Genomic DNA, 23,821 nt, shown 5'->3' with positions numbered 1-23,821 from the left:
TGTCGAGCGACTCCAGTGACGATGAAGCTCTTGCAGTTTTTTTGTTTTATAGAAATAGAAGACGTCAACGCAAGAGTAGAAAATACTGGATTCATCCATATATTGAAAGAAACATAAATTGTAGAGTTTTTGTAGCCGCACAAGAACTACAACACGATGATAAGAAATTTTTATCTTTTTACCGAATGTCTAAAGAGTCCTACTTGCATCTTGAGCCGTTTTCAATCTATACATATTATTATAGGTAATAAAATCGTAGGAAAGTCAAAACTGTAGATTGCATATTTTTTTATATTTTATCTCTTGGTTGACAGTCCTAAGCCTGTGTAAAGTATGAAGGTAAATCAAGGGATATTTTTGTCTACATTTATACAGTAACAAATAATGTATAAACTATAAAGCAGTTCTCAATTTCTCACAGTTTCTATAGCACCTAGGAGCTGTGAGGAACTGAGGAACTACCTATATTATCAAATGTTAGATTCTGTCAAACTTGAAACGTGGTGGAACTATATAGTTCTGCGAACATGTTTCCTGAACATAGCTCCAATTAGGAAATGAATGATTCCATGTTCAATCCGCTCCCGAACATGAGCGCATGTCTACGCGAGACGCGACGCACAAGCGACCAACACGGCGGGTATCGCGAGACTAGTCGCGAACGCGTAGAATACCAGTATCGTAATGTGAGAGTCTCCATACAAATGTATGTGAGATACTTCGTGGCGACTAGTCTCCGAGACTAGAGTCGCGCGGGCGTATCGTAATGGGAGAAGGGCTTTAGGCATCATAGGTATACGATATCAGAATATCGATTCGATTTTAATTTGGCGTAGTGCGATGATATTATTTGTCGGCCGACTGCTTTAAGAATAATAGGCGTAACTTTAAGAAATACATGAATACCATTCATATCAATACTTGTACATACGATTTATTATTAAACGAAATAAAAAAAAGGGTTTTTTATGCAAATATAGACTTAGATTAGTATCTTTTTCTGTAATTTCCATGCTAGCGAGCGTAGGTAAGTCACTACTGCAATCCTCAAACGTTAACGCCGCGAAATAAAAATTATATGTGACTAGATTAATAAAAAAATAAACCACTTACTACATTAAAATTTAATTTGCTAGTCATTAGATTACCCCATTACCTACCTACGAGCGGATCATAAGTCGAAACTACTCAAAACTGTGCATCCCATGATGGTAACAATTTACATTGACAGGATTGACACTACTATGCTAACTGACAGACTTGGCGATGAAGTTGACGTCTGATTGACTGGATGTCATGAATCGAAGTGAAGAAATATTTGAAGGGAACGTGGCTTGTGGCTTTTATTTTAATCTTACTGCTTAACTTGGGCGTTAGAGATATTTCTTTTCAAAAATATTTGGTTTGGTAAGAAGACCGTAGATTTATTGTAATTTCTCAAAATGATGTACGGTATGAAAAAGATAGTCGATCATGACGCAGAAATCGTTTTGCCGAAGTGTATGTATCCTGTAAAATATCGAACGATTCCTGTAGGAGAAGACGATATCAACATCAATATCAGTAACCAGGTTATCAAGTTTCTAAAGGTTTATGTCACTAAATCTTATTATTTTATTATGTTAAAAAAATATACTTATAACCTAATTTATGTCAATAAATATTCATATTTATCATGAGCTGATTAGATGGTTCTTATTGATAATGTTTACATTTAAAGGTGTCTTTCTAGATCCATGTAGTCTCAGTATCTCTAATGGCAAGACCTATTGTAACTGTATATATTATAAATATAAATTTTATCTGTATGATTGTTTGTTTAGATTCGCTGTAATAATTATGTTTCACAGGGTTCAAGCAACATGACAGAATTGGAGCAACGGCAAGATCAATTGTTGCAGAAACTGGACACTCTTTATGACAGAATTAAGACAATCAGCCTACATTGCAACAGTCAAGCAGTAAGGAGTGTGCCTAAACAGGTAAGCAGTAATTTTAATCTAGTATTTGAATATATTTTAAGACACTTTGTGCACATTTGACTATATCAAAATCTCATCCAAAAAAATTTTGGATGGGGAGTATACTGCCAAATAATTATACTCAAATATTTGTCTTTTTCATTACCTTTAATTATCTTATAATGAATGTAATGGAAAACTGTAAATATTTATGGAGCCTAAAAGAGTAATGTTGCTGGCATATGAATCCTTATTTTATGTAATTTAATCAGCAACTGGACTTGCATTACATTTATCAGTTGCTGCTAACAGACATGATTTACCTTCACATTGATTGTATTACACAAATATTATATCAAATTATATTAATCATTTCTTTGTATTTATGTATTTCTAACTATTGCATTCAGCTGATGTGATCATTGTGTGTGTGAGTGTGATTTACCCTGTTTTTAGGGATCAATTAACAATTTGTTAAACTTAGAACAACGGCAAGATAGCTTGTTGAAAAGACTAGACTTGTTATACAACAGAATTAATGCAGAGATTGGAGGTAACACTCAAGATGTTAAAGTTGGGATGTTTCATAAATCTGTAAGTGTTTTTGTTAAATAAGAACAAAACATTTATGTATCAAAGTTTTAGTTCAAATCCTAGTTACTTGATTTTAGATATCCCTCTAAAACATGTAAAACCAGGAAATACAAATTCTGATTGTGAAACTGTTTGGAACATTTAAGCTTGCAAGATATAAAAGGCTTATGAAAGTTATGTTGTGCATCTTATTTCGTATTATATGTATTCAATTAAATATTTAAATATTATTAATAAAACACACATATTGATATGGCACTTATTATTTCAATTTGCTAGAAGACGTTATTTGTAATCCTATGGCTTTTTATTTTTTCTAGGTGCCAGCGGTTGAAGAAGTTGTTTTAGTTGTCAGCCCTGACAATTTCCCTTGGTACTTAAATTATGTTCTAAAGCAATCACCTGTGGCCGTGAATATTTCATGGCATGTTCATTCATCAGTACCCAACGAGAAGATAGCAAAAATCAATAACCTAGTAAAAAACTTGCCATCATTATCTAACGACTCTAAAATCAACATAAGGCTGATTTTCAAATGTGGTAAGTAATTTAAGATGTTGTGATAATTTTATTGGTTAACCTACTATATGCCATTAATATAATGTAAATAAAACATGGATATTATTTCCTGTTTCAGTGTCAGCTGATGCCGAATTGAAATTGTCATCTTTGGCGGTTCCCATTGTAGGGAATGTAAACATCTTGAGGTACTTGGCATATGTGTACCCAAGTATTATCTCATACGATCATAATGACCAAAACATGGACTACCTTCTTGACATTTGTCACATGTTAGAAAGAACTCCAGAAAAAAACAAAGAGGCTCTAGTCAACAAATTGTGTGCTCAGCGTAAAGATTGGATGTATGGAAATAAGTTTACCGTCGTGGATTTAGCAGCTTACAATGTTTTCAAACAATGGAAGAGTGTGCCCAAGTATGTTAACAAACCCTGGTTTGATAAGTGTGACAAATTATGTCTATAATCATTTGAATATGCATAATATACCTGGCACTATGCTGTATTTATTATTTTTATCTGACAAATAAATTGTGTTGTAATACGTATATGTATTGTTTATTAAACCTTTAAACTCCTGGGGATGTGGCAGAATCCTTAAAGATCAACTGAAGAACAATCAAATCTAACAAATGATCATTAATTGAGTTGCCAGAAAATAGTATTCTGAGGTTTAAAAGTAATTCAAATCTTTGAAAAATTTAATAAAACACTGTGAAATAATGTAATCTATTTAATTAAGTAAATAAAAAATATTATTACCTAACAGTGATACAAAGACCAAACTGATTTTATTAGTCCTTGAAGTGATGGCACCTGCACCTTTGTTATCTGGATAGACCACAATATTTTATTTATCCAATAAAATATTCTCTTAATAAAAGTTTAATTTCTAGTATCTATGTCAAATATTGTTTTTCACATTTAATGTCATAAGTACATTTAATTGAATCGGCGTGTGAATCGAGTCAATTTTAGGTTATTACAAGGAAAATTATTTGGAAGAATGAATAGGTATAGCAGCCTAGTTTTCGGTATAATTACATCAAGGGTAAATCTTAAATTACAAAATACAAAAGATAGGTAAAAGGACATAAGAAAAATAAATCAAAAAGATCACAGTTTGTTTTTTTCGAAATTGTTGTGCCAAAGCTTTTTCAAACAAATGCATTTTGTTCGTCATATTTTTTATATTTACACTTTTAAAAGAATTACATACTACAACTATCAGTCAATTGCATAATATAATTGTAAAAATATTATAAAACGCTAAACTAGAGAATATTTATCGTACTGTCTCCTAACATGTATTATATATTTATTATTTGAATGTGGATTAAGCGTTAATGTATTCTACGTACTAGTCAATACTGATTTTATAAATAGAATTTTAAAACACAGTTACGATTGCATCAACCGTAATAAGAAATATAGGTGAATAGCTACTTAATCGGTCCTTGCGACTGGCACAAAGCTACGGGTCTAGAATAAAATAATATGTACTTGATTGAAGGTCGCCTTTTAGTTTTCCGGACAATTAACACAATAAAAAAATTGAAAATAATATTTTTGCCTCTTCGTTCCATACTTTCCTTCGTAAAACCGCAACTGTTAAATATCGAATGAATAAAGTAGGAACTTAGTGCGTTACAAATAGCTTGATATTCAGCAATGCAAGAGTGTATCTTCCGAATATTTAGACGACACTCAATTTTAAGTGATGCTCAATGTTATTTCTATCGCTACATTAAAGGCCAAAGTAAATGCGGTAGCTTGCAAACGAGACAGACACTAGACCTAGAGACCGAGATCGTACCTTTACTTACGATCTATATCCTGTCTTGGTCTCTCGTGGCGTGAAGCGTCGCCTTAACAGTGCTAACATAAGACTTAATTGTTACTTAAAAATGAGTGTCGTTAAAGAATTCGGCCATAATATACGTAATACGTGTGACAGATACAACGGCTACATAATTATCCTAAAGGACCATTTGCATAGTCATAGTAAGTTTCATACTTAGCTGCTTAGGTCAAATTATCTTCATTATTTTAAACAACAAGGCTTTATATTATACAAGTTTCGAAGCGACCTTCATAGAGTTCATAGCATGTTCGGCTGTTTCATAAAATAGAGGTGCCTATTTGATATTATCTAGATTTCAAACATCAATAGCTCCATTGAAGGGGACATAATGATATCAAAATAAAATCTTTAGGATTCCAAATTTCGCTACGGAAGTGCGATTTTTTAACAACTATTACAGTGGGTAGCCAAGAAGTATGAACTATACCAGCGTCTTTACCGTATTATGAAAGAACTACGTCAAGTAATTTGAAACGTCGAAAATGTTCTACACGAGGACAATACGATGGCATCGAATCCTGAGTGTAGGAAATCACGCTACAGTATTACAGCGATCACCATGACGTGAAATGACACTAAGATTAAATACTTTAAAATGCAAAGTAAGTAGGTAAACGAGATCTTCAAAATCCTTATGATTGGTTAATATATTAACTACATCTTATCACGAGCTGCCTAAAGTAGCCATTGGTCAATACAGTTAAGTCTAAAAATTGTAATGTGCTTCTTATGAAAAATCCTAATTTGTGGTATGGCATAATATTAATATATTTTAATTATTACAATGACATGATGTTCAAACCTTGGCGAATTACTAATTCGTAATAGTAGATAATTGTATTTTTAACTAACAACAATGAATATATTTTTCAGAATATCGTAGGTATCTGATGAATAAGGAATTCATTTTTTGATAATTATTACAAATTTTGTTTTAAAGCTTATTAATTATATTCGATATGTATATTTACAATACTTAACAAACTATTTAAATAAATGGGAATGGGCAGTGATGGGTTACGTGTGCACGGCCTCCGCAGGCGCCGTGCCGGCGGGCTCTTGTCATACGAACGAGGAGAATCCCGGCAGAGGCGCCCGCGACCTCGCCATGTTGTTCATGACAATCTGGCCGCCGTTGAGGCTCACCACCGCGCTACCCTCGGGCTCCGAGTCCGTGTAGCTGGAGTAGTTGCGGACGGGCCGCTGTCGCTTCCACGACTGTCGCAACGTGTCGTTCACGTTCGCGTAGTGATTCACGAATGAATGCGGTTCAGACCTTACGCTCTCGTTTTCACTCTCCGAATTCTGTTAAAAAACAATATTTCACATTACTCGTCAAGTCTTCGTGTTAATATCACTAAAATGAAATATGTCTTTTTATCGTATTAATTGGTTATGAAGTATATTATTATTATAAATAAATAAATGATGAACAAATTATTACTCGGATGATTTCGTTTAAGATAACATATTTATTTATTCAAGCAAATTTTTATTATCTTTACTAATCAATTTATATTGAATCCGGATAAAGAACTAAAATACTTAAAAAATCTAAAAGAACTTTAAAAATAAACTACTTGGTGCTGATCTCGAGGGAAGCGTGTCGAAAATGATAATGGTAGCGGTAGCCAGACCACAGTCGTCGATATTTACCGTAACGTGCTCCCGGGGAGAGGTGGAGAAAAAATAAGGAGCGATTTAGTGACACGGATCTGCAGTGTTCAAACGACACTAATTTTGATGGTAATCACCTGCGAGTCGGAGGAGCTCATTTCGGAAGGTTTCTCGGTGAGCGACGAGTCGTCCGGGTTCTCGTCGTAGGCGCGCAGGCTCTCCTCGTCGCTGTGGTAGGCCACGGAGCCGGGCGTGGGGCGCGGCGGAGACTTGGCCAGCGGGGCGGCGCGCCGCAGCGTGGCCGCGCCCGCGCTCGTCGCCGAGTTCTGCCGCGAGCGGTACAGCTCCATGGCCAGCGTGCCGCGCTCGTCGCTCTCGCCCGCCAGCGACTCTTCTAGAGTCTTCTGCGCCTCTTCTGTTATTTTATCTCTCATTAGAAAATCATGAAACACGAACGACAGTGTTAAGCCCAAGTAGAGTTCGCGGGTCAATAGAGATCTTCTTACACAAATGTTTAATTAGTATGGGGCTAGAATAGTACCTAAAAATTAAACTCACTTTTATATTTATAACTCTTGCTCTTAACACAAAGGATGGCGATGACCATTATGATAATAATGATCGAAGCCGCAGCGAGGGCGACCATGAACCAAGTCCGTCGATAGAACGGCCGGTACTGTAGGTAGCCGTACTCCAAGTATAGCTTGGACGGAGTGACGATGACCTTGTCGCTGTAGGTCGGGTTGCTAATGCCGTACATGTTGTACGCGATCACGCGGAATGAGTAAGTCGTCGACGGCAGCAAACTCTGGTACGATATAGTGAATTCTTCTAACATTCCATTGCTCGTTCTGGTGATCGTCTCCCATCTGGTATCGTCTGAATATAGATATTAATTATATTAGTATCATATATATTATCGTAAACCTTGCAGACATGTTAGTAGGTACTCATTGCAAGTACAGGTTAATGGAGAGGTATATGATTGTTACTGGCAATGTAAATACATTACAATTATCATAAGATTACGGCAAAGTACAGTTATGTTTATCTCCTCATTGACAGTAACGGTAGTAATTATAATGGCGATGAATTTTACTATATAAAGGAAAAAAGCTGTGAAATTATAATTTGTTAATATAGATTTCTTCCAATTAATGACCAATTCGGCATGCGGAATGGGAACTTTATACCATTTTATATGGTCGTGGTCGATGCGAGCGTGAGTGACTTGTGATGTTTATATGGGGTGCAAAAGGGGAAATCGTATTCAACTTACAGGCTTGCCACGACTCCTTGGCTGCATTAAAAACGAAAGATCGATGTACTCATACGTCTCCAGAGGTCGGGGGTCTTACACAAATATCGGGGGACTCACAGAGAAAGTTAAGATTTCCGACCTCGTAAAGTCGAATCCAAAATATTTTTTGTCGAAGGACGTCTATATCGGTCTGCGATCGCGCCGAAGACTGTCCGTGACGATTCCAAGTTTAAGACCGAGCGGGAAAGTTTCGTCGCGGAGGGGACGGGCTCACCTTTCCGGCGGGCTTCGAAGTAGTAGCCGAGCAGCGGCCCCTTGCCCGAGGCGGCGTTGAGCCAGCGCAGGCGCAGCGCGGCGGGCTCGGGCTGCAGCTGCAGCGCGCGCGGCGCCAGCGGGCTGCCGGCCTGCGGGCCCGTGCGCGCGCGCGCCTCGCCCGCCGCGCCCGCGCCGCCGCCCGCCGTCACGGCGCGCACGCTGAACCGGTACTCCACCTCCTCCTCCAGCCCGCCCACCGCCAGCCGCGTCTCGCTCACCTTCTGCTTCACTTGCTTGCTGAAACCTGCACCGAAGTAACGGACCGTTTATTAACACGATAGGATTTCGACCGTCGGTGATCGCGGTCGGTTCGATGTCGTCGATAGAAAAAATAAAAGAAAGCGACTCACGCTCGTCCTGTTCGATGGTCTCGTAGACGACGAGATACGATTGGATGAGACCGTTGCGACGGTACGGCGGCTCCCACGCCACGACCAGGCTGTTCATGGTGATGTCCGTGAAAGTTATGTTGCGCGGAGCCGACGGAAGTCCTTGCAGAGTTCGGACTAAGACCGCGGTCGATCGGGGACCGTCTCCCGCCGCATTAAATGCTAACACCTGAAGAGGAATAAGGTTAAATTATCACGCGCGTCAAACGGTAGGTAGATATGTAGGTCGGTAGTCTCGATATTTACCTGGATACGATATTGCGTATATTTGTCGAGAAACACTAAGGAATGGGTAGTCGCGGTGGCGGGCACCACCTCGATTTCCTCTTCGATCCGACGCCCCGGCTCGGGTTCTTCCGGCGAATCCGTCACCAAGTAGAAGATCTAAAAAAGATTTTTATGAGATGATAGAATGCGCACCAAAAATAAATCAGTCCCATCTTTAAAGGGAAGCTAGTGTACCTTGTAGCCGAGCAGGTCGCCGTTCTGCTGCTGCAGCGCGGGCGGCCCCCAGGCCAGCGTGACCTCGGTGGGCGACAGCGCGCGCGCCAGCACGCTGTGCGGCGGCGCCGTGGGCACGGCCTCGCCCACCCACACCACGGCCGGCGTGCCGCCCGGGCCCGCGCCCTGCGAGTTCACCGCGCACACGCTGATCTCGTAGTTGCGGTCCAGCGCCAGCTCCGTCAGCACCACCTCCGAGCTCTGTAACGTCATAATCGATCCAACATCGTTTTTTTTTAGGCGTTATGAAAAAAATTTGAACTAAGACAATCTTTGTCCGTTATTCCTAGCTAGACGGTACTAGAGTAGAGCACGTGGAAAGCGGAGGCCGTACCTTGATGCCCATGACGTCCTGCTTCATGGTCTGCTGCAGCGGCGTGGGGAAGTCGGTGAGCGGCTGGTAGCGCACGCGGTAGCCGCCGGTGCGCGTGTCGCCGCTCCAGTGCTGCTCGCCCAGCGCGCTCCACTGCACGCGCACGCTGCTCGGCGTGATCGGCACCACGTGCAGGTTCTCCACCGCGCGGCTCGGCGCTAAGCAAATACCATTCATAGTTCTCACCATATTCAAAGTCTGACTGATACGTACATAGCATATTAAGTATGTAGTTTTGCTTGAACATAATTTTGTTCTAAAATAAGTAGTTTAATTTAGAAACACATCATTTTAGAAATCCATCAAACTATTCCATGAAAGCTAGAAGGAACTAACAGTAGTATATAATGACGCACTTTGTGTAACTGGATGCTTGTTTTTTCACCAAAACCTATGCGAATAATGTCATATAAGAATAACACCAAATACTAACCAGCAGGTAGCGTGCGTACAGTTTCAGTTGCATTACTGTACCGGCTGGGGCCGATGTCGTTGGTCGCTCTAATCCTGAACTGATAAGCCGTGTATGGCTTCAGACCCTCCGCTGTGTATGACGTCACGAATGGATCCACACGTTCTGGAATAGTTTGCCACGTTCCTCCGTCTTCCTTTTGCTGTACGGTATAGTACCTTGAAAATGAAGAGAATATTTTAACAACAACGTCGCGCAAACAAAACACGTTTGTTGTATGGGGATCCCCCTTAATATATATTTTCTTAATTTTTTATGTTATAGCGGCAACGGAAAGACATAATGCCATCAAAAACATTCTGTAAAAACCTCAAGTCTCGCCGTAAAAAGTGGTGAGATCTATATAATACCAAGTCGATTAATCTATTTAGTCTCTACTTAAAGGACCTTCTGTCTTAAGTTATTACGTATGTTATTATCATGCCAATTTAAAAAAAAATACCTTTAAAACAAATAGACCGACCTGGCCATCGCATGATTTGATTATTAGTATGTATCACACTACACAGCACGACGAGAAGTTAATGCTCCTGAAATGTTAATGGCGAATTTGTGTTTTCTTGCGATGACCAAGTCGATCTATTTGTTTAAAGGTTTTTTTTTAAAATTGGCATGATAATAACATACGTAATAACTTAAGACAGAAGGTCCTTTAAGTAGAGACTAAATAGATTAATCGACTTGGTATTATATAGATCTCACCACTTTTTACGGCGAGACTTGAGGTTTTTACAGAATGTTTTTGATGGCATCTCACTTCTTTTTGTAGAGCAAACATAAGTCTAATTTGTATGGAAAGACGTTTTTTTTCATAATTCAACATATTTTCCCAAGGTAATGTTGTTCAGTTTCATGGGCTAAACACCCTTACCCACCCTATACCCCCTTCCGTTATGCCTTATATAGTAGGTACCTATTTATTTTATTTTCTACAGTAATCATAATTCATTAACTGCAAATGTAACCTTGTAATCTTATACATTCATATGGGATTACAAAGTTATTGTTGCAGTTGGTGTATTTAAAAAACTGGATCGAAATTAAAAAATATTTGATTTTTCCCATGATTAAGACACTAAACCCTATTTGTATTCTAAATTTTAAGCTTCTAAGTCTGCTAGAAGTACCTTAGACTTTTGATGATCGGTGAGTCAGTGAGTCAGTGAATCAGTGAGTGACAAAATTCAAAATTTTAACAAGTTGTCATTCTTTAACTACTGGTTCAAATTGACTGAAATTTTAAATATACCGTGTTTATACAATGACTGATTAGTTGCTGAAAATCCAGGCTTCTTGTTTTATCCACAACGAAATTATAGGGGTGTCAAAAATAGCCCGAATTGCTTCGAGAAAAGGATGTTACGGCCGTGCCGCTTTTTTTTTGCTCGACTTGCGGGGGCACTTCCGTGCCCCCAGATTCGTGAAAATTTCAGCTTTATAGCTATCACGGGTTATGAGATACACAGACAGCGGAGTAGCGGCTTAGTAATAAGGTCCTGTTTTACCCTTTGGGTACAAAACTCTAAAAAAGGAATAAGTATGTTAGAAATTAAATGTATTTTTACCTGAGTGGTGCATATCCGTCGTCACCGGGAGTCCAGGAGAATGTGATATGATGTGGTTGTAAGAGTGATCGCGCTACATTGGGCCGTGGTGGTGCCGAGGGCGCGGCGCGGTTAGCAGTCGTCAGCACTAGTACTCGAGCAGTCGCTCCCCATCCTAGACGAGTCTGTGCTCGCACACTGAACTGGTAGTAACGTTCCGACGATAGCTCCGTCGCTCTGATGAAAATAAATATTGGATAAAACTTTTATGCAGATCACGTATTAGTATAGAAACTCAAAAGCGGTAGAAGAGTAGAGTCAAAGATATAATTTAAATGCATTTATCAAATATTCTATTAGTAATATTTTTTTTATGGAGTTTACGTTCATACCTACATAAAACCATGAGGATAATGGAAATACTCTCCTATCATTCTAAAAAATATAATGAAAATTAGAAATAAATACCTAAATGTACGATCGGAGGGCAGGAACTCTCTTGAGAACACGTGTTGTGTGCTGCTATTGAGGTGATATGTCACTTTATAAGCCAGTATTTCTCCGTTGGGGTCCTCGGGCACGTCCCAAATAATACGCGCCGTCGTAAACGTCACGTCGGGGAACGAGACGTTGGAGGGTGGGCCTGGAGCTAAAGGCAAAACATAATATTAGATTGGCAAATTATCTTTTTTACTATTTTTCCCTTTTTTTAAAAAGAATTTGAGCAATTCTTAGTACGGATCTCCCGCTTTAAGAATTGCTCTTGTATCGCGATACATCGGACTTTTGCAAACATACAAAAAACGGACAGAAAGTACAACCCGACCTGAAACAATTATGTGTGGATCGCACAAATATAATTATTCCGTAAGTTTGGGAGTCGAACTCATGACCTATCGAGGCAATGGTAGCGGCGTGGCGACCTTAACAACTGCGCCACGGAGGCAGTCAAATGTACACAAAAAATCGGTTCAATAAATTAATAAAAATATTCAATCTACTTACTGTCGTCAAAAGTTCTCACTGTCACGGGAGGATCGCTCAAGGCTCCGTCTCCCAGTCTCGTATAACCCAACACTTGTATTTGATAGACCACATATTTCCTCAACTCAGTCAACGTTATTGTATGAGTCTGATTAGAAGGTACGGCTTGACATTCTACTTTCTTCTGTTCCGGCCGCGGTGGCGGTACGACGGCTGCGTAACACACTTTGTATCCTTCAATCAAACCATTTTGTTCTGAAGTAGGAATGTCACCCCAAAGCACGACTATAGTTGTTGACGAAGTAGCATTGGCTGATACATCCATCGGTCCCCTTGTCGGTACTGTAAAAATAACACAAAATACATTAAAATATAAACCTAATGTTGTATAATAATATTTGAATTGTTATTTTGTATATTTATTAAAATACTGCGTGTATAAATACAAATATTTCAATTATTATATTATTATGGTCGAGTTTTATTATTATGGTATTTAATTTTTTTTAACAGACAACGTATGTTAATAATTCCGTTTTAATAACGTTACTGGGTCAATAATTGTAACATACAATTCATTAAATTACTAAACTTTATCTGACAATGGGAAATCAGCTTATAGCGTGTTTGTAGATCAATTTAAAACTATATTTATTACCTGCTTCTCTCGTTCTTTCCATAGCAGTAGGACTGGCAGCCGAAGTCCCCACTTCATTGATAGCAGTCATTTGTATCTCGTACACGGACCACTCTTCCAAGTTCGCTAGCACGTGTGAGTTAGCTGTGTGGTCTTCAATGATGCTGTGCAATGTGACGTTGCTACCACTTCGTGTGTATGTTATGTTGTAGCCTTTCGGATTGCCGTACCATTCGCTTTGCTGTAGAGGCTGTAATATAAAAAAACCAGTAGCGTATTTTTTTATTTTTTTTTATACTGTCCTATTGATGGGCAAAGGTCCCCCCCAAAACATCTCCAACGGTCTCTATCGTTAGCTATTTCCTGCCACTCTTCTAGATAAATGTCTAAATCGTCACGCCAACGTTTCCTCAGTATCAGTATTAATCACTACATAATATAAAACAAAGTCGCTTCCCTCTGTCAGTCCCTATGTATAAACTACGACTTCTAAAACTACACAACGGATTTCGATGCGGTTATTTTAATAGATAGAATGATTTAAGAGGAAGCTTTATGTGTGTTAACTTTTATTATCGAGAGAAGTCGGGGCGGGCCTCTAGTCTCGTTTTAAAGTATTCGTCAGTAGTTTCATACGACAAACACTGATATACGGATGCCCGTTACTTTGACAGATGAAGAACTGAAGTCATTAATGTAGTCGTAAACGTTGGTCGTAAAATACGACTTGATCGAACCAGTCTGTAAATTATTATGAGAACCTCAAAATCTCTAGGGACTAAATAACGTGTTGTGATATTTATTGAGCCTTTTTACACTTAACAGCCCAAGTGAGGCGTATGGTTTCTAAAGTTATTATTGTCTATTGATAAAAGTTAACACATGGTTTCAAAAATATTAATTTTGATGCCTACCTAGTTCCTTTCTGATTCTATTTAAATTCCATGGCACGACTTATAAATCAGACATATCCAATACTAATTTAAAAGCACATCAAAATTTCATGTTTGACAACTTGAACATAAACTACTTGGTATCTTAAACCGCCGCGTGAAAAGTAAACGCTAACATCGCAATTGATAGAAAATAAAGACAGACTGTTTTAATTAAAGAGTAGACGCAATCACGGATTCCTTTTTAACCGACTTCAAAAAAGGAGGCGGTTTTTAATTCGACGGTAGTTTTAACTTTTTTAAATTTTTCTGTTTTAATATTATGTGTAGTAAAATGCATAAGTGAAATACTTACAATCCATCTAACACGCAGGTTAGTAGCACTGACAGCCCGTACTGTAACATTTTTAGGCGGGTGTTGTGGAGGAGCCTGAATCGTTTGGAACTCCTTGCAAGGTTCTGAAGGCGGCGAGGAGCCAACCACATTGGTCGCGATTACTCTCAGCCTGTACGTAGTGAAGGGAATCAGACCAGTCACGTGTATTGACTGCGCATCCGGAGCGTTGACTTCGTAGATGGTCACCCACGATGAATTACGTGCCGTTTGAGCCTGCAATTATTCATACATTATTGTTGTTATTCACGCATTTCCCCAAGGGAGTGTTATATGTGCCATATGTTGTGATCCCCACAGGCTATTTCTGTGTTAGTATACAAAAGTCATAATCGGCATTTTAGATTCACGATAGGAGTTGTAAAAATTGTTGCTTACTTGTACAGTCCACAAAGATATGGATGAATTTCCGTCAAATCCTTGCGTGAACTGTAATAGAACTGAAAATGCTTCGATATTGGAAAGTGCAAGGTTCCGCGGCGCATCAGGGAGTACTGGTTCAACGCCAGACTGGATAACAGCGGCTCTGGGAGGGCCCTCGCCTACCGCCGTCATCGCACATAGCCAAAATTTGTAGTGTGTACTGGCCTGAAAATACAAGTATACATATTATTATTCTCTAATGACAAAGGCATACGCAAATAAACGATGTTTGTTATCTCGTAAACGTTAATAAGAAAAGGAGTAAAGATCTAGTGCACCATTGTCCATTTTTTTAAGGAAACATACCTGTAAGTGTTCCACTTTAATGCTGGTAATATTTGGCGGCAGTGCTTCTTCTTTGAACGTTTCATTGTTGTCTTTCATTTGGTAAGACAACTTGTACCCTATAAGTATGCCATTTGATTTCTTGGGCGCTGTCCAAGACACCCTTACTGCTCGGTCCGATATGTCGTCAAACAATAGGCTGCCTACTTCATCCGGAACTAAAAAGAAAGGGAACTTACGCAACTGCGGTAACTGTTATAAATGTATGGTTGATCATATTAAAGTTTACTTACTGTCTTCCTTCGTTCTTACTAAAACATAATCGCTTCGGGGTCCATCTCCGGGCTCAGTAAAACATAGTACCGTAATATTATATTCCGTAAACTTCTCAAGCCCACTTATTATTGCCGATTGTTCAGTAAGCGGATCTAAAAGGTTCGGCGGAACGCTAACTAGCTTTTGTTCAACGTTAGCTCCTTCGTTTTCGTCCCAAATCCATGCCTCCATTTTATAACCCTGGAAAATTTACGATACACGTGAAGGTATAATTGCAGCATGTTCTTTTTGTGTTCCATTACAATTTAAGTTGGAAAATGTGTACCCGAAATGATACAATCGCAGCATAATGGTCAAATAACGTGAGAAAAATACGTTAGTAATAGATAAAAAGAAAATGAATTGTAGTATGATATTGCAATGACGTGTTACATCGTACCTGGTTAATGCCATTGATTTTCTGTGGATTGGGTGGCGTCCACCAGACAGTTATAGCTGTAGAATTGAAGGCTTCACATCGGACACTATCGGGTGCTGCCTCGGGTACACCTTCTTTTGTTTTGATAGTGTAACTGTCAGAGAAAACTCCTACACCTTTGTCGTTATAAGCGGCTATTTGTACATTGTAGTCTTTCCAAGTAATTAAATCTTGAATGAGATAGTTCCTTTGTGCCTCGTTAGTGATATTTTGGTCAGTCCACGGGCTGTTGTCGTACCCGCGCAGTCTGTATCGGATCACGTATCCCAAGATGTGACCATTTCTATGCTCCTCAAGCGGCGGTTGCCATTGAGTGATTATCTCAGACGAAGAGCGAGCAGATCCCATAAATCCGACGGGAGGACCGGACGGTGCTAGAAAATGTTTTAGGTACACGTTACTTACGACGTTCATATTTATTTCATGGCATGCGGTAGAATTGCCTTTAAAATCATGCAATGATTTTGTCAAACATAGCAAATTCCTTTTTGTCAAATACATAACACATTTAAAGAAGAGTGAAAGATTTGAAGAGCGAAATACTGTAATCTGTTAATGCTCGATGGTAAGTACCCATCGAGCACCAAATGGTCCATTGATTCAAAATCAAGGATTCTACTGGGACAAAAATAATAATTTGTATAAATGATAAGGCATTCTTTTAGAATTTACATGCTAAACATTTTTAAACGCAGGACAGTGAACTATTTTGGACGAATCACATTTCATGCAGACAGGATACAAGTACAAATGCAACTGAATATATTTTTCCTATTCCTATTTTACCGTCGTCAATCATAAAAGTAGAATTTTGTATAAAATAAACAATATTTTTAGGGAATCAAACAAATCATAATGCAATTAATACAAAACACGTGGATTTAAATAAAAACAGAGACAAATGCATCATCTAGTGTTAAATTCTGCATACCTTGGCAGCATATAAGATCACTGGCTGCTTGATCGCAAAAAGAATACAACTATTACAATTATATATTAGAAGTGTAACGAAAATACAATCTTTAGGCACAGAAAATTATATTTTGCAATATACTATATAATGTGTACAAGTAATTAATGGAACATATAGTGTAGATAAAGTAAACGTCATAACAAAATTCGTCATCCATTGCAAAATTGTGTTTTAGATATTTTCATTTTATTCCTTTTTGAACTGTGTACCATATTAGATACTTGTACTAGATATTTGTACCAACATACCTTCTTGAGGTAAAGTTAAGACATCAGTTGGGTCTGAGGCAGGACCTTCCCCCACGGTGTTGACCGCTGACACTCGAAATTGATACGATGTAGCAGCCTTTAGACTTGTCAAAAGAACCCAACGTTGATTAGCTGACACATTCATGGGTTCCGTTACCCAATTTAGTAACGGATCCGGTGTGGGGCCTGTTGTTAAAAATATATTTTAATTACACGTATTTTTGTCCCCGACGGAAAGGTCTGCTTTTTATAGCCACATGAATAGAAACTATCGTATTTCTTACCGAACTCTGGAACAACTCTTCTTTGTACTATGAATTTCTGTATCGGAGAATTCCCATCGAAGCCTGGAGTCCAGGAGACATTGACTGCTCGCTGGGAAGCTGCTTCAAGCCTAACGGCGCGAACATTGGTCGGAGCAAAGGGTAGTTCGATAACGGATAGAAGTGCGTGTCGCGTGTGATTTCCCCCCGGTGACGTCACAACACACGTGTATTCACCCGCGTCACTCGCTCGCACCGCTTGCACTTGTAGTGCCCCATCTGCTGATACCCATACTCGAGAACCCGCAGTCATTGGCCTGCATTTACGGAAAGAAAGTTTTTTTTACTAAAGTGTATCCTCACCACAAAAATTAGAACAGGAACTATTTTTTACTTACTGTTTGTTATGGAACCAATCAATATTATATTTGACATTCGGGTCGTTCGATACTTTGCATTGTAACGTAGCTGTGTGACCCAATAACACGCGTGTATCGACAGGTGGAGCAATTATTTGTGTTCTCACTGGAAAAATAATAACACATAAATTCGGGTTCCGGGAAGCACTTAAAAGTTCCATCACAGTGTTGTAATGCTTTGCGGCTCAACTATTTATTCTATTTAACTGATTCAAACGCAATACTACAGGGCAAAAGTTTAGGGCGCACAAGCCTTAACTAGTAAAACAAGACCTCGTATCTGAATTAATGTCTAGATATTTAATGATTTAGAAAAAAAAAATCTTTATAAAGACAACAAAATAAAATACTATTTTTTTTTGTTCTATACCATACACCTACTTTTAGTAATACCATAGCCTTTTTGGCAATGGGAAATGGCCGGAAAATCATGAAAATGCGAACGATGCTATGTGCAAGAATAAGAACATGAAGTAAGTAGGTCTTCAATTTTGAATATCCGCTTAATAAAATCCATAAATTCATCGGACATTGAGTTGAGGAATACCTCAATGTTTAAAACCAAAACGAGTGAAAATTGATAGCATGAAACATCGATAATTGCAATCTAATCGGGCGACTGTGTAATTCATACTTATCTATTATAAGAATTATTGCAAGAGACCTATATAAATAGTTAAAGGTAAACCCGTTTGTAAGGTAATGTGTACCTAGTACGGTGAGGTAAGCTTCCCCGGACACGTTTCCTGCATCATTTGATCGCACACACGTGTATTTCCCGCTGTCAGCGATCGTAGTGCTCGTGATTAACAGGTCACCTTCTTCCAAAGTCTGCAGTCTTCCAGACAGGTTTATGATTAGAGAATCTGAAATGTTTCAAGTTCTTAACATCCAGCTAAAATAGCAAGGGAGAAAAGCAAGACTGATTGTCAAATCTTACTGCTCAGTCGCCTTGGCCTAAAGATGGTCCTTAGCTCAGATAGCCCATCATTTAAGTGCTTTCCGAAAAACAACGACAATCAGTTATAAGTAAACAGTAGGTATAGTAGTACTTTGTACATGAAAAATGCATTTTTCATACTTTGCATCCAGCATTGTAAGTGTAGTTACAAATTAAATAGTGTATATCGTGTGACACGTTTACTAACCATTAAAGTACCAGGTAACGTTTGGGTTCGGTGCTCCGACCGCGCGGCACGTGATGGTGGCGTCCTTGCCGTCGAGCACCGTGATGTTGGCGGGCGCACTCTGCATTATGGGCGGGGACGCTACAAGCCACACGCACTCTAGTTAGTACATACATACTAGCGGGTTACTCATACGGTAAAGTGTATTCACTCGCCTTTGTCTAACCTACATGAGTAACACGAAACACAGTGATACCTTCATCAGACGTGGTAAAAGCTCATGCATTATATTGTTGTAAATAAGTAAGTATACATAAATAAGGCAATAACGTGCTTTTGATACATAAATGAATAAGTTATAACTAAGTATATCAAAATATAACATGCATGTATTACTTCGTTACTCGTTGCGTCAATAAAACAGTGAGGATATACTTGGTAGGTAGGGTCGTTGTGACAGTGATTTCATGTAAACATCATAATTTCAAATGTTCTGTATCGAGCGTGGACACTTAGTAAACTGCGCAGGTGTACGAACCACCACTATAATTTTACTGGGATGAATGAATTTTTTAGAGGGATGCGCGTAAAATTCTTCCGTTCTATACGCACTTTATAACATATAGAACTGTAAAGACATCTTACTAAGGTTAGTTCTATTATAATAATCAACGCAAAATCTATTCAATTTCTACAACTGTAAAAATTGCATTATTATAATAAGCTTATGTGAATAATACTTATTAATGGTTAGAAAATAATCATATAAATAAATAGTAAATTGTGAGGCAATTAATACGCTACAAAACATACTTGACAAACGAAAACAATAGAACCAACGAAACCTAATTACAAGTTATAATAATATGTTCTCTATTAGAAAAATAAGTACATTAAAATCACCTAAGCTGGGAAAAAATCATTAATAAAGCAATCATCACTCGGTGCTGAAAATGAAAATGTCCGCTAATCTATAGGTGTCGTGTAAAATGACAACAAATAGTTATTCTTACTGCCGGTGTCAAATCTGAACGTTTTTGCCTTTTTATCTGAGGTCCTCATTCTTATTAACTTCATGTGACTGCGTGGAAATCGCCTATTGTCCTTCACTGTACGATAGTTAATTAGTTAGTTGCATTGTTGCTTTTTCACGTAGACAGTAAGCAGTTACCTTAGTGACACTGCTTATAGCATTAATAAAACGTTAACAAAATTCGTTATAGTAATACAGTATCCTCAATTGAAACGCGATAGTAAAGCACAATTTGCTGAGTTAATTAGATGGAAATACAATGCTCTAACTAAATAGTACGAATGGTTAAGAGTTGAAAGATTTACTTACTTTTTATTTTTAGCCAAGTGTAAATGGATGATTCCCCGGCTTCGTTGCTTGCAATACACTGGTATATTCCAGTATCTTCCATTTTCAGATTATTAATGACGAGTGAACGATCTACTTCTACACGATATCTGCCTCCGCCGTCGTCGACGTCTGGGTTGTCAAACTCCTCAGCATCAGCGCCGACGCTAGCAATTTTTCTTGCATCTTTGTACCAAGTAATACCAGGCAACGGTATACCCTGAACATTACATTCTAAAACTATTGTACTTCCAAATTCGCCAAAAGTTTCCGATTTTAAATTTGATAGGAACACTGGTTTCTCTAATACTGTAACATAAGCGGATGCGGTAACTGTCGCATAACCGCCAGTTTTTAATTTTGCTTGACAAGTATATTGTCCTGTATGCGTTAAGTTTGCCGATATAAGTGTTAATGTCCTGTTCCACTGGTCGTTTAAATCAAACGTGATGCCAGCCAAGTCTATCATTATCCCATCTTTGAACCAAAGTGTTTCTAACTCGTGCAAAGGTCTAGCGTTGGCAATACAATATAAATTTGTATATTCTTGACCTTTTATAATTTTTGTATCTTCAGGTTTTATAATAATTTCAGGCGGAATTTCTTTGCTGTCATTTCCAAAAACATTTAAACTTATATAGGGACTATTTTCTTCTTTTCCGAGTTGTGTATTTATGGCACGTACTCTGAAATTCACGACGAGATTAGTATATAATTATCTAAAGAAGTAATACTTCTATAGCTGGGTAATGTATATAATTAAAATTTGTAGTTGCTTAGCCAGGATATGTGAATACCCCACCGTTAATTTTCCAAACAGACATCAGCATCAAGGCTTATGCTAATTATTAATGTTGTGATCATCAAGTTACCTCTTGTGGCTTAACTATAATGGCCTCTGCGGCCTTGTCGGCATAAGCAGTAAATGGAAGTTTATAGGAACTGGTTGATAACCCTAATATAGGTTTATTCTCCGTAGTTTATAATGCTGATTGCATTGTAACCTAAGGTGAAAAATAACGTAAATATATAAAGTGCATACCTATATACTTTCTCATCTTCATGTGAAGTGCACAATATGACAAGTTCATGTTTGTCAGTAACCGCATACTTTTGGTCATATCTGAGTGCACCGTTTTCATCCTGCCATATAACTGACGGTGGCGGTTCAGATTCTATTCGAGGAAAAGACAATATTGCGGCTCTACCAGATTCAACAGTGATGACAGTATCAGCAACATCTTCGAATACTCCCATATCTGTAAATACTTATATTTATCAAATGAAGTTAAGGATGCCTTTACAAAATGGCAGACAAGTAAACTCTTTTTGAGTAGTTGCGCGGTATCCTAGTCGGGAGAACATTTTTTTCTTCAAGATTATTCCGCATACACAACAAAGAGGCACATGAACGTACAAAGAGACGTATGAAAGTTTACTTACACGCGACGACAATGTTGTTCTTTTCGCTGAATATTGCTCCGACATCATTTTTCGCTATACACTGGTAGGCTCCGGCATCCTGCCGCTGGGTATTATGAATCTTATAAAACAGCTCTGATGAATATTCGCTAAGCGGAACACTGTTTCTCAACCATCGGTACATTGGTTGCGGTATGCCTATAAATGTTATGCAAGTTAATGTACAGATTTACAGAACATAGTAAAGACATCGAATTTCTACAGTTATTTATTATGTTAACATTTTGGATACAACAAAATTGTTTTAAAACTTACCAATTGCAGAACATTGTAAGATTTTTGTTGTGCCTTCTCTCACTACGCTGTTTGATGATGAAGGTTGCATACTAAATCGAGGTGGCTGCATTTGTACTGAAAAAGAAAAACGATTTCTAGTGACGATAATAATAGCCCAATTAAAATGTACTTCGGAAATTGTGTCACGAACTTCGTAGTTATTTCTGATGATAATCGGAGTGAACGTAATCTTATAAAGTAAAACTGATCAATAAGGCTCGTGCCTTATCAAGTATACACTTCGCTGTTAGATTAATACTATTCAAGCATTGCCATCAGACATTCTTAGACTTGAACTTAATAGTAGGAGTTTTACTAAAAAAAATAGCACGATGTCATTCTTCATCAATACTTGATGGCGAAAGGCTGAAGCGTATTCAATAATTTGGCCATGTCATTAATTTAGACTGCCCGAACAACATTAAGTAGGCGTGGTCCTCATTGACCGAATTTATCTCTCTATCAGAATCGCGACTGCGGACGGCCATAAGCTCACAACGTTGCGGTATTTCAATTTCCAACCATTATTTATTTCAAAACAATTTGTATTGTTAGAACGTTAAGCTACCTATGTTACACATTTATAATGTCTTTCTTGTTGAGTTTTCAGTTTTGAAATAATGCCATCGTTTAATTGAGAACAAAATAAAAAAAATATAAACTGATACATCATCGTTAAAAATAGGATCTCCTACTAATCACTTAACTCTGAATGATAAGGCATTAAATATATTTTAAAACATAAGTATGACACATAAGTTAACGGACTTTGATTTAAAGTGAAATACCTAGTAGGTACTAGATTTGAATATAAACGGATGGATAAAAATACTCTGGCCTGATTGGATTTTAACTAGGAAATGGATATAAATTGCTTGCTCGAATCAAACCAAGCTCGTCGACAGGTAACCGTTTGTAAACTAATAAGTTCTTGAGTTGAATAAATGTTTGTTCTTGAAAGTTGTGCAGAGTTTTTACGCTAGCACGTACGCGATAAAATCCTTAGAGATGACACTTATTTAACATTGATTGTAACATATAGTTGACCTCTTTTCAAGACTTATCCTAAACCCTTTTCTGCAGTAACTGCCCCTGCGGGATCATTAGGCCGAGCACGTATAAATTTCGCCAAATCCTTTTCATGTTTAGAAAATCCGTCGTGACAAATACGCACGTCGCACAACGTTATTGTACTACGGTTACTCGCTAGTCTGATATCTAGTTTTTTCTGTCTATAAAAACTAGTTCTAACGTAATTTGCCAACGAGTTTCATTTTTAAATAAAGTTATAATAACGATCTAGATTCAAGAAGTAAAATAAGTTAATGAATCTTAGATAAAGTAAGATTATAATAATTATCTACCTATTTTGATCTTCTGACACAATTACAAGAAATTCGTAAATATAACCAATCCGGCTTTTTCTATGTAGAAATCTGTCTAAAAAATGAATTAACCCTTTTATTATCATCATGACCACATTGTAATCGTCACTAATAGCCTATAAGGCAACTTTATAACCTGAGCATGGCTGTGGCTTAGCACGATACAGGAAGTAATGTAATTTGTTGCAATTATTGTAGCTGCAACAATAATTAATTTGTAGCTTAAAAAATACTAAAGCATTCTTAATAGGTACTTAGTTGCCTGATAAATAACATTTCTGTTCATATTACATAGAAATAAAGAACGCATTCTCTTATCTAGTTTAACGGATTTCATTTCGAAAAGCTACCAATGGCCGAAATATATAACCAGATTAGACAACTGGGACTAGAGACAATTACGTCCTTGTTCAACACATGTCATGTATGAGTGTGTATCATTGTAGGAAGTAGTGGTTAGAAGCCGAGTCGTTGGCGATCGTGTAAGTATTCGTTAACAATTTCGAACG

The 23,821-nt window shown here is 38.0% G+C and overlaps 2 protein-coding genes across 8 annotated transcripts in view; one reads left to right on the top strand and one right to left on the bottom strand.

Annotated features, from left to right (window-relative positions):
• The first annotated feature begins 1,240 nt into the window (after window positions 1-1,240).
• Window positions 1,241-3,621, top strand: AIMP2 (aaRS-interacting multifunctional protein 2). 4 transcript variants are annotated; one of them, XM_076113434.1, is made up of 5 exons: window positions 1,241-1,407; window positions 1,851-1,982; window positions 2,418-2,555; window positions 2,876-3,095; window positions 3,193-3,621. In XM_076113434.1, exons 2-5 carry the CDS (start codon window positions 1,863-1,865, stop codon window positions 3,537-3,539), a joined length of 825 nt encoding a protein of 274 aa, XP_075969549.1. In that variant the 5' UTR covers window positions 1,241-1,407; window positions 1,851-1,862; the 3' UTR covers window positions 3,540-3,621. The 4 variants fall into 4 exon arrangements, with proteins under 4 accessions (XP_075969549.1, XP_075969547.1, XP_075969546.1 ...); XM_076113432.1 differs by having other exon boundaries at window positions 1,241-1,571; XM_076113431.1 differs by having other exon boundaries at window positions 1,241-1,589.
• A 170-nt stretch (window positions 3,622-3,791) lies between these two features.
• sdk (sidekick cell adhesion molecule) overlaps window positions 3,792-23,821 on the bottom strand; it is a 32,597-nt gene continuing 12,567 nt past the window's right edge. The window contains exons 2-30 of one of the 4 annotated variants that reach the window (XM_076113427.1): window positions 21,907-22,002; window positions 21,613-21,789; window positions 21,212-21,428; window positions 20,152-20,855; window positions 19,823-19,918; window positions 18,831-18,950; window positions 18,393-18,548; window positions 17,662-17,788; window positions 17,285-17,580; window positions 17,001-17,186; window positions 15,741-16,153; window positions 15,319-15,541; window positions 15,047-15,243; window positions 14,696-14,905; window positions 14,279-14,533; window positions 13,052-13,280; window positions 12,415-12,735; window positions 11,878-12,058; window positions 11,431-11,646; window positions 9,827-10,023; window positions 9,355-9,551; window positions 8,982-9,221; window positions 8,766-8,903; window positions 8,481-8,688; window positions 8,090-8,374; window positions 7,834-7,854; window positions 7,113-7,433; window positions 6,692-6,969; window positions 3,792-6,242 (exon numbers count right to left, since the gene is read on the bottom strand). In XM_076113427.1, the coding sequence (XP_075969542.1) occupies window positions 6,000-6,242; window positions 6,692-6,969; window positions 7,113-7,433; window positions 7,834-7,854; window positions 8,090-8,374; window positions 8,481-8,688; window positions 8,766-8,903; window positions 8,982-9,221; window positions 9,355-9,551; window positions 9,827-10,023; window positions 11,431-11,646; window positions 11,878-12,058; window positions 12,415-12,735; window positions 13,052-13,280; window positions 14,279-14,533; window positions 14,696-14,905; window positions 15,047-15,243; window positions 15,319-15,541; window positions 15,741-16,153; window positions 17,001-17,186; window positions 17,285-17,580; window positions 17,662-17,788; window positions 18,393-18,548; window positions 18,831-18,950; window positions 19,823-19,918; window positions 20,152-20,855; window positions 21,212-21,428; window positions 21,613-21,789; window positions 21,907-22,002 (6,548 nt within the window). In that variant the 3' untranslated portion in view covers window positions 3,792-5,999. The remainder of the gene's footprint in view (window positions 6,243-6,691; window positions 6,970-7,112; window positions 7,434-7,833; window positions 7,855-8,089; window positions 8,375-8,480; window positions 8,689-8,765; window positions 8,904-8,981; window positions 9,222-9,354; window positions 9,552-9,826; window positions 10,024-11,430; window positions 11,647-11,877; window positions 12,059-12,414; window positions 12,736-13,051; window positions 13,281-14,278; window positions 14,534-14,695; window positions 14,906-15,046; window positions 15,244-15,318; window positions 15,542-15,740; window positions 16,154-17,000; window positions 17,187-17,284; window positions 17,581-17,661; window positions 17,789-18,392; window positions 18,549-18,830; window positions 18,951-19,822; window positions 19,919-20,151; window positions 20,856-21,211; window positions 21,429-21,612; window positions 21,790-21,906; window positions 22,003-23,821) is intronic. The other 3 variants (XM_076113428.1, XM_076113429.1, XM_076113430.1) reach the window with 3 other exon arrangements.

This window comes from Anticarsia gemmatalis, chromosome 4, assembly GCF_050436995.1.
Source record: "Anticarsia gemmatalis isolate Benzon Research Colony breed Stoneville strain chromosome 4, ilAntGemm2 primary, whole genome shotgun sequence".
Classification (NCBI taxonomy): domain Eukaryota; kingdom Metazoa; phylum Arthropoda; class Insecta; order Lepidoptera; family Erebidae; genus Anticarsia; species Anticarsia gemmatalis.
Note: the sequence above shows the minus strand (reverse complement) of the source record. Positions and strands in the feature narration are given on the sequence as shown.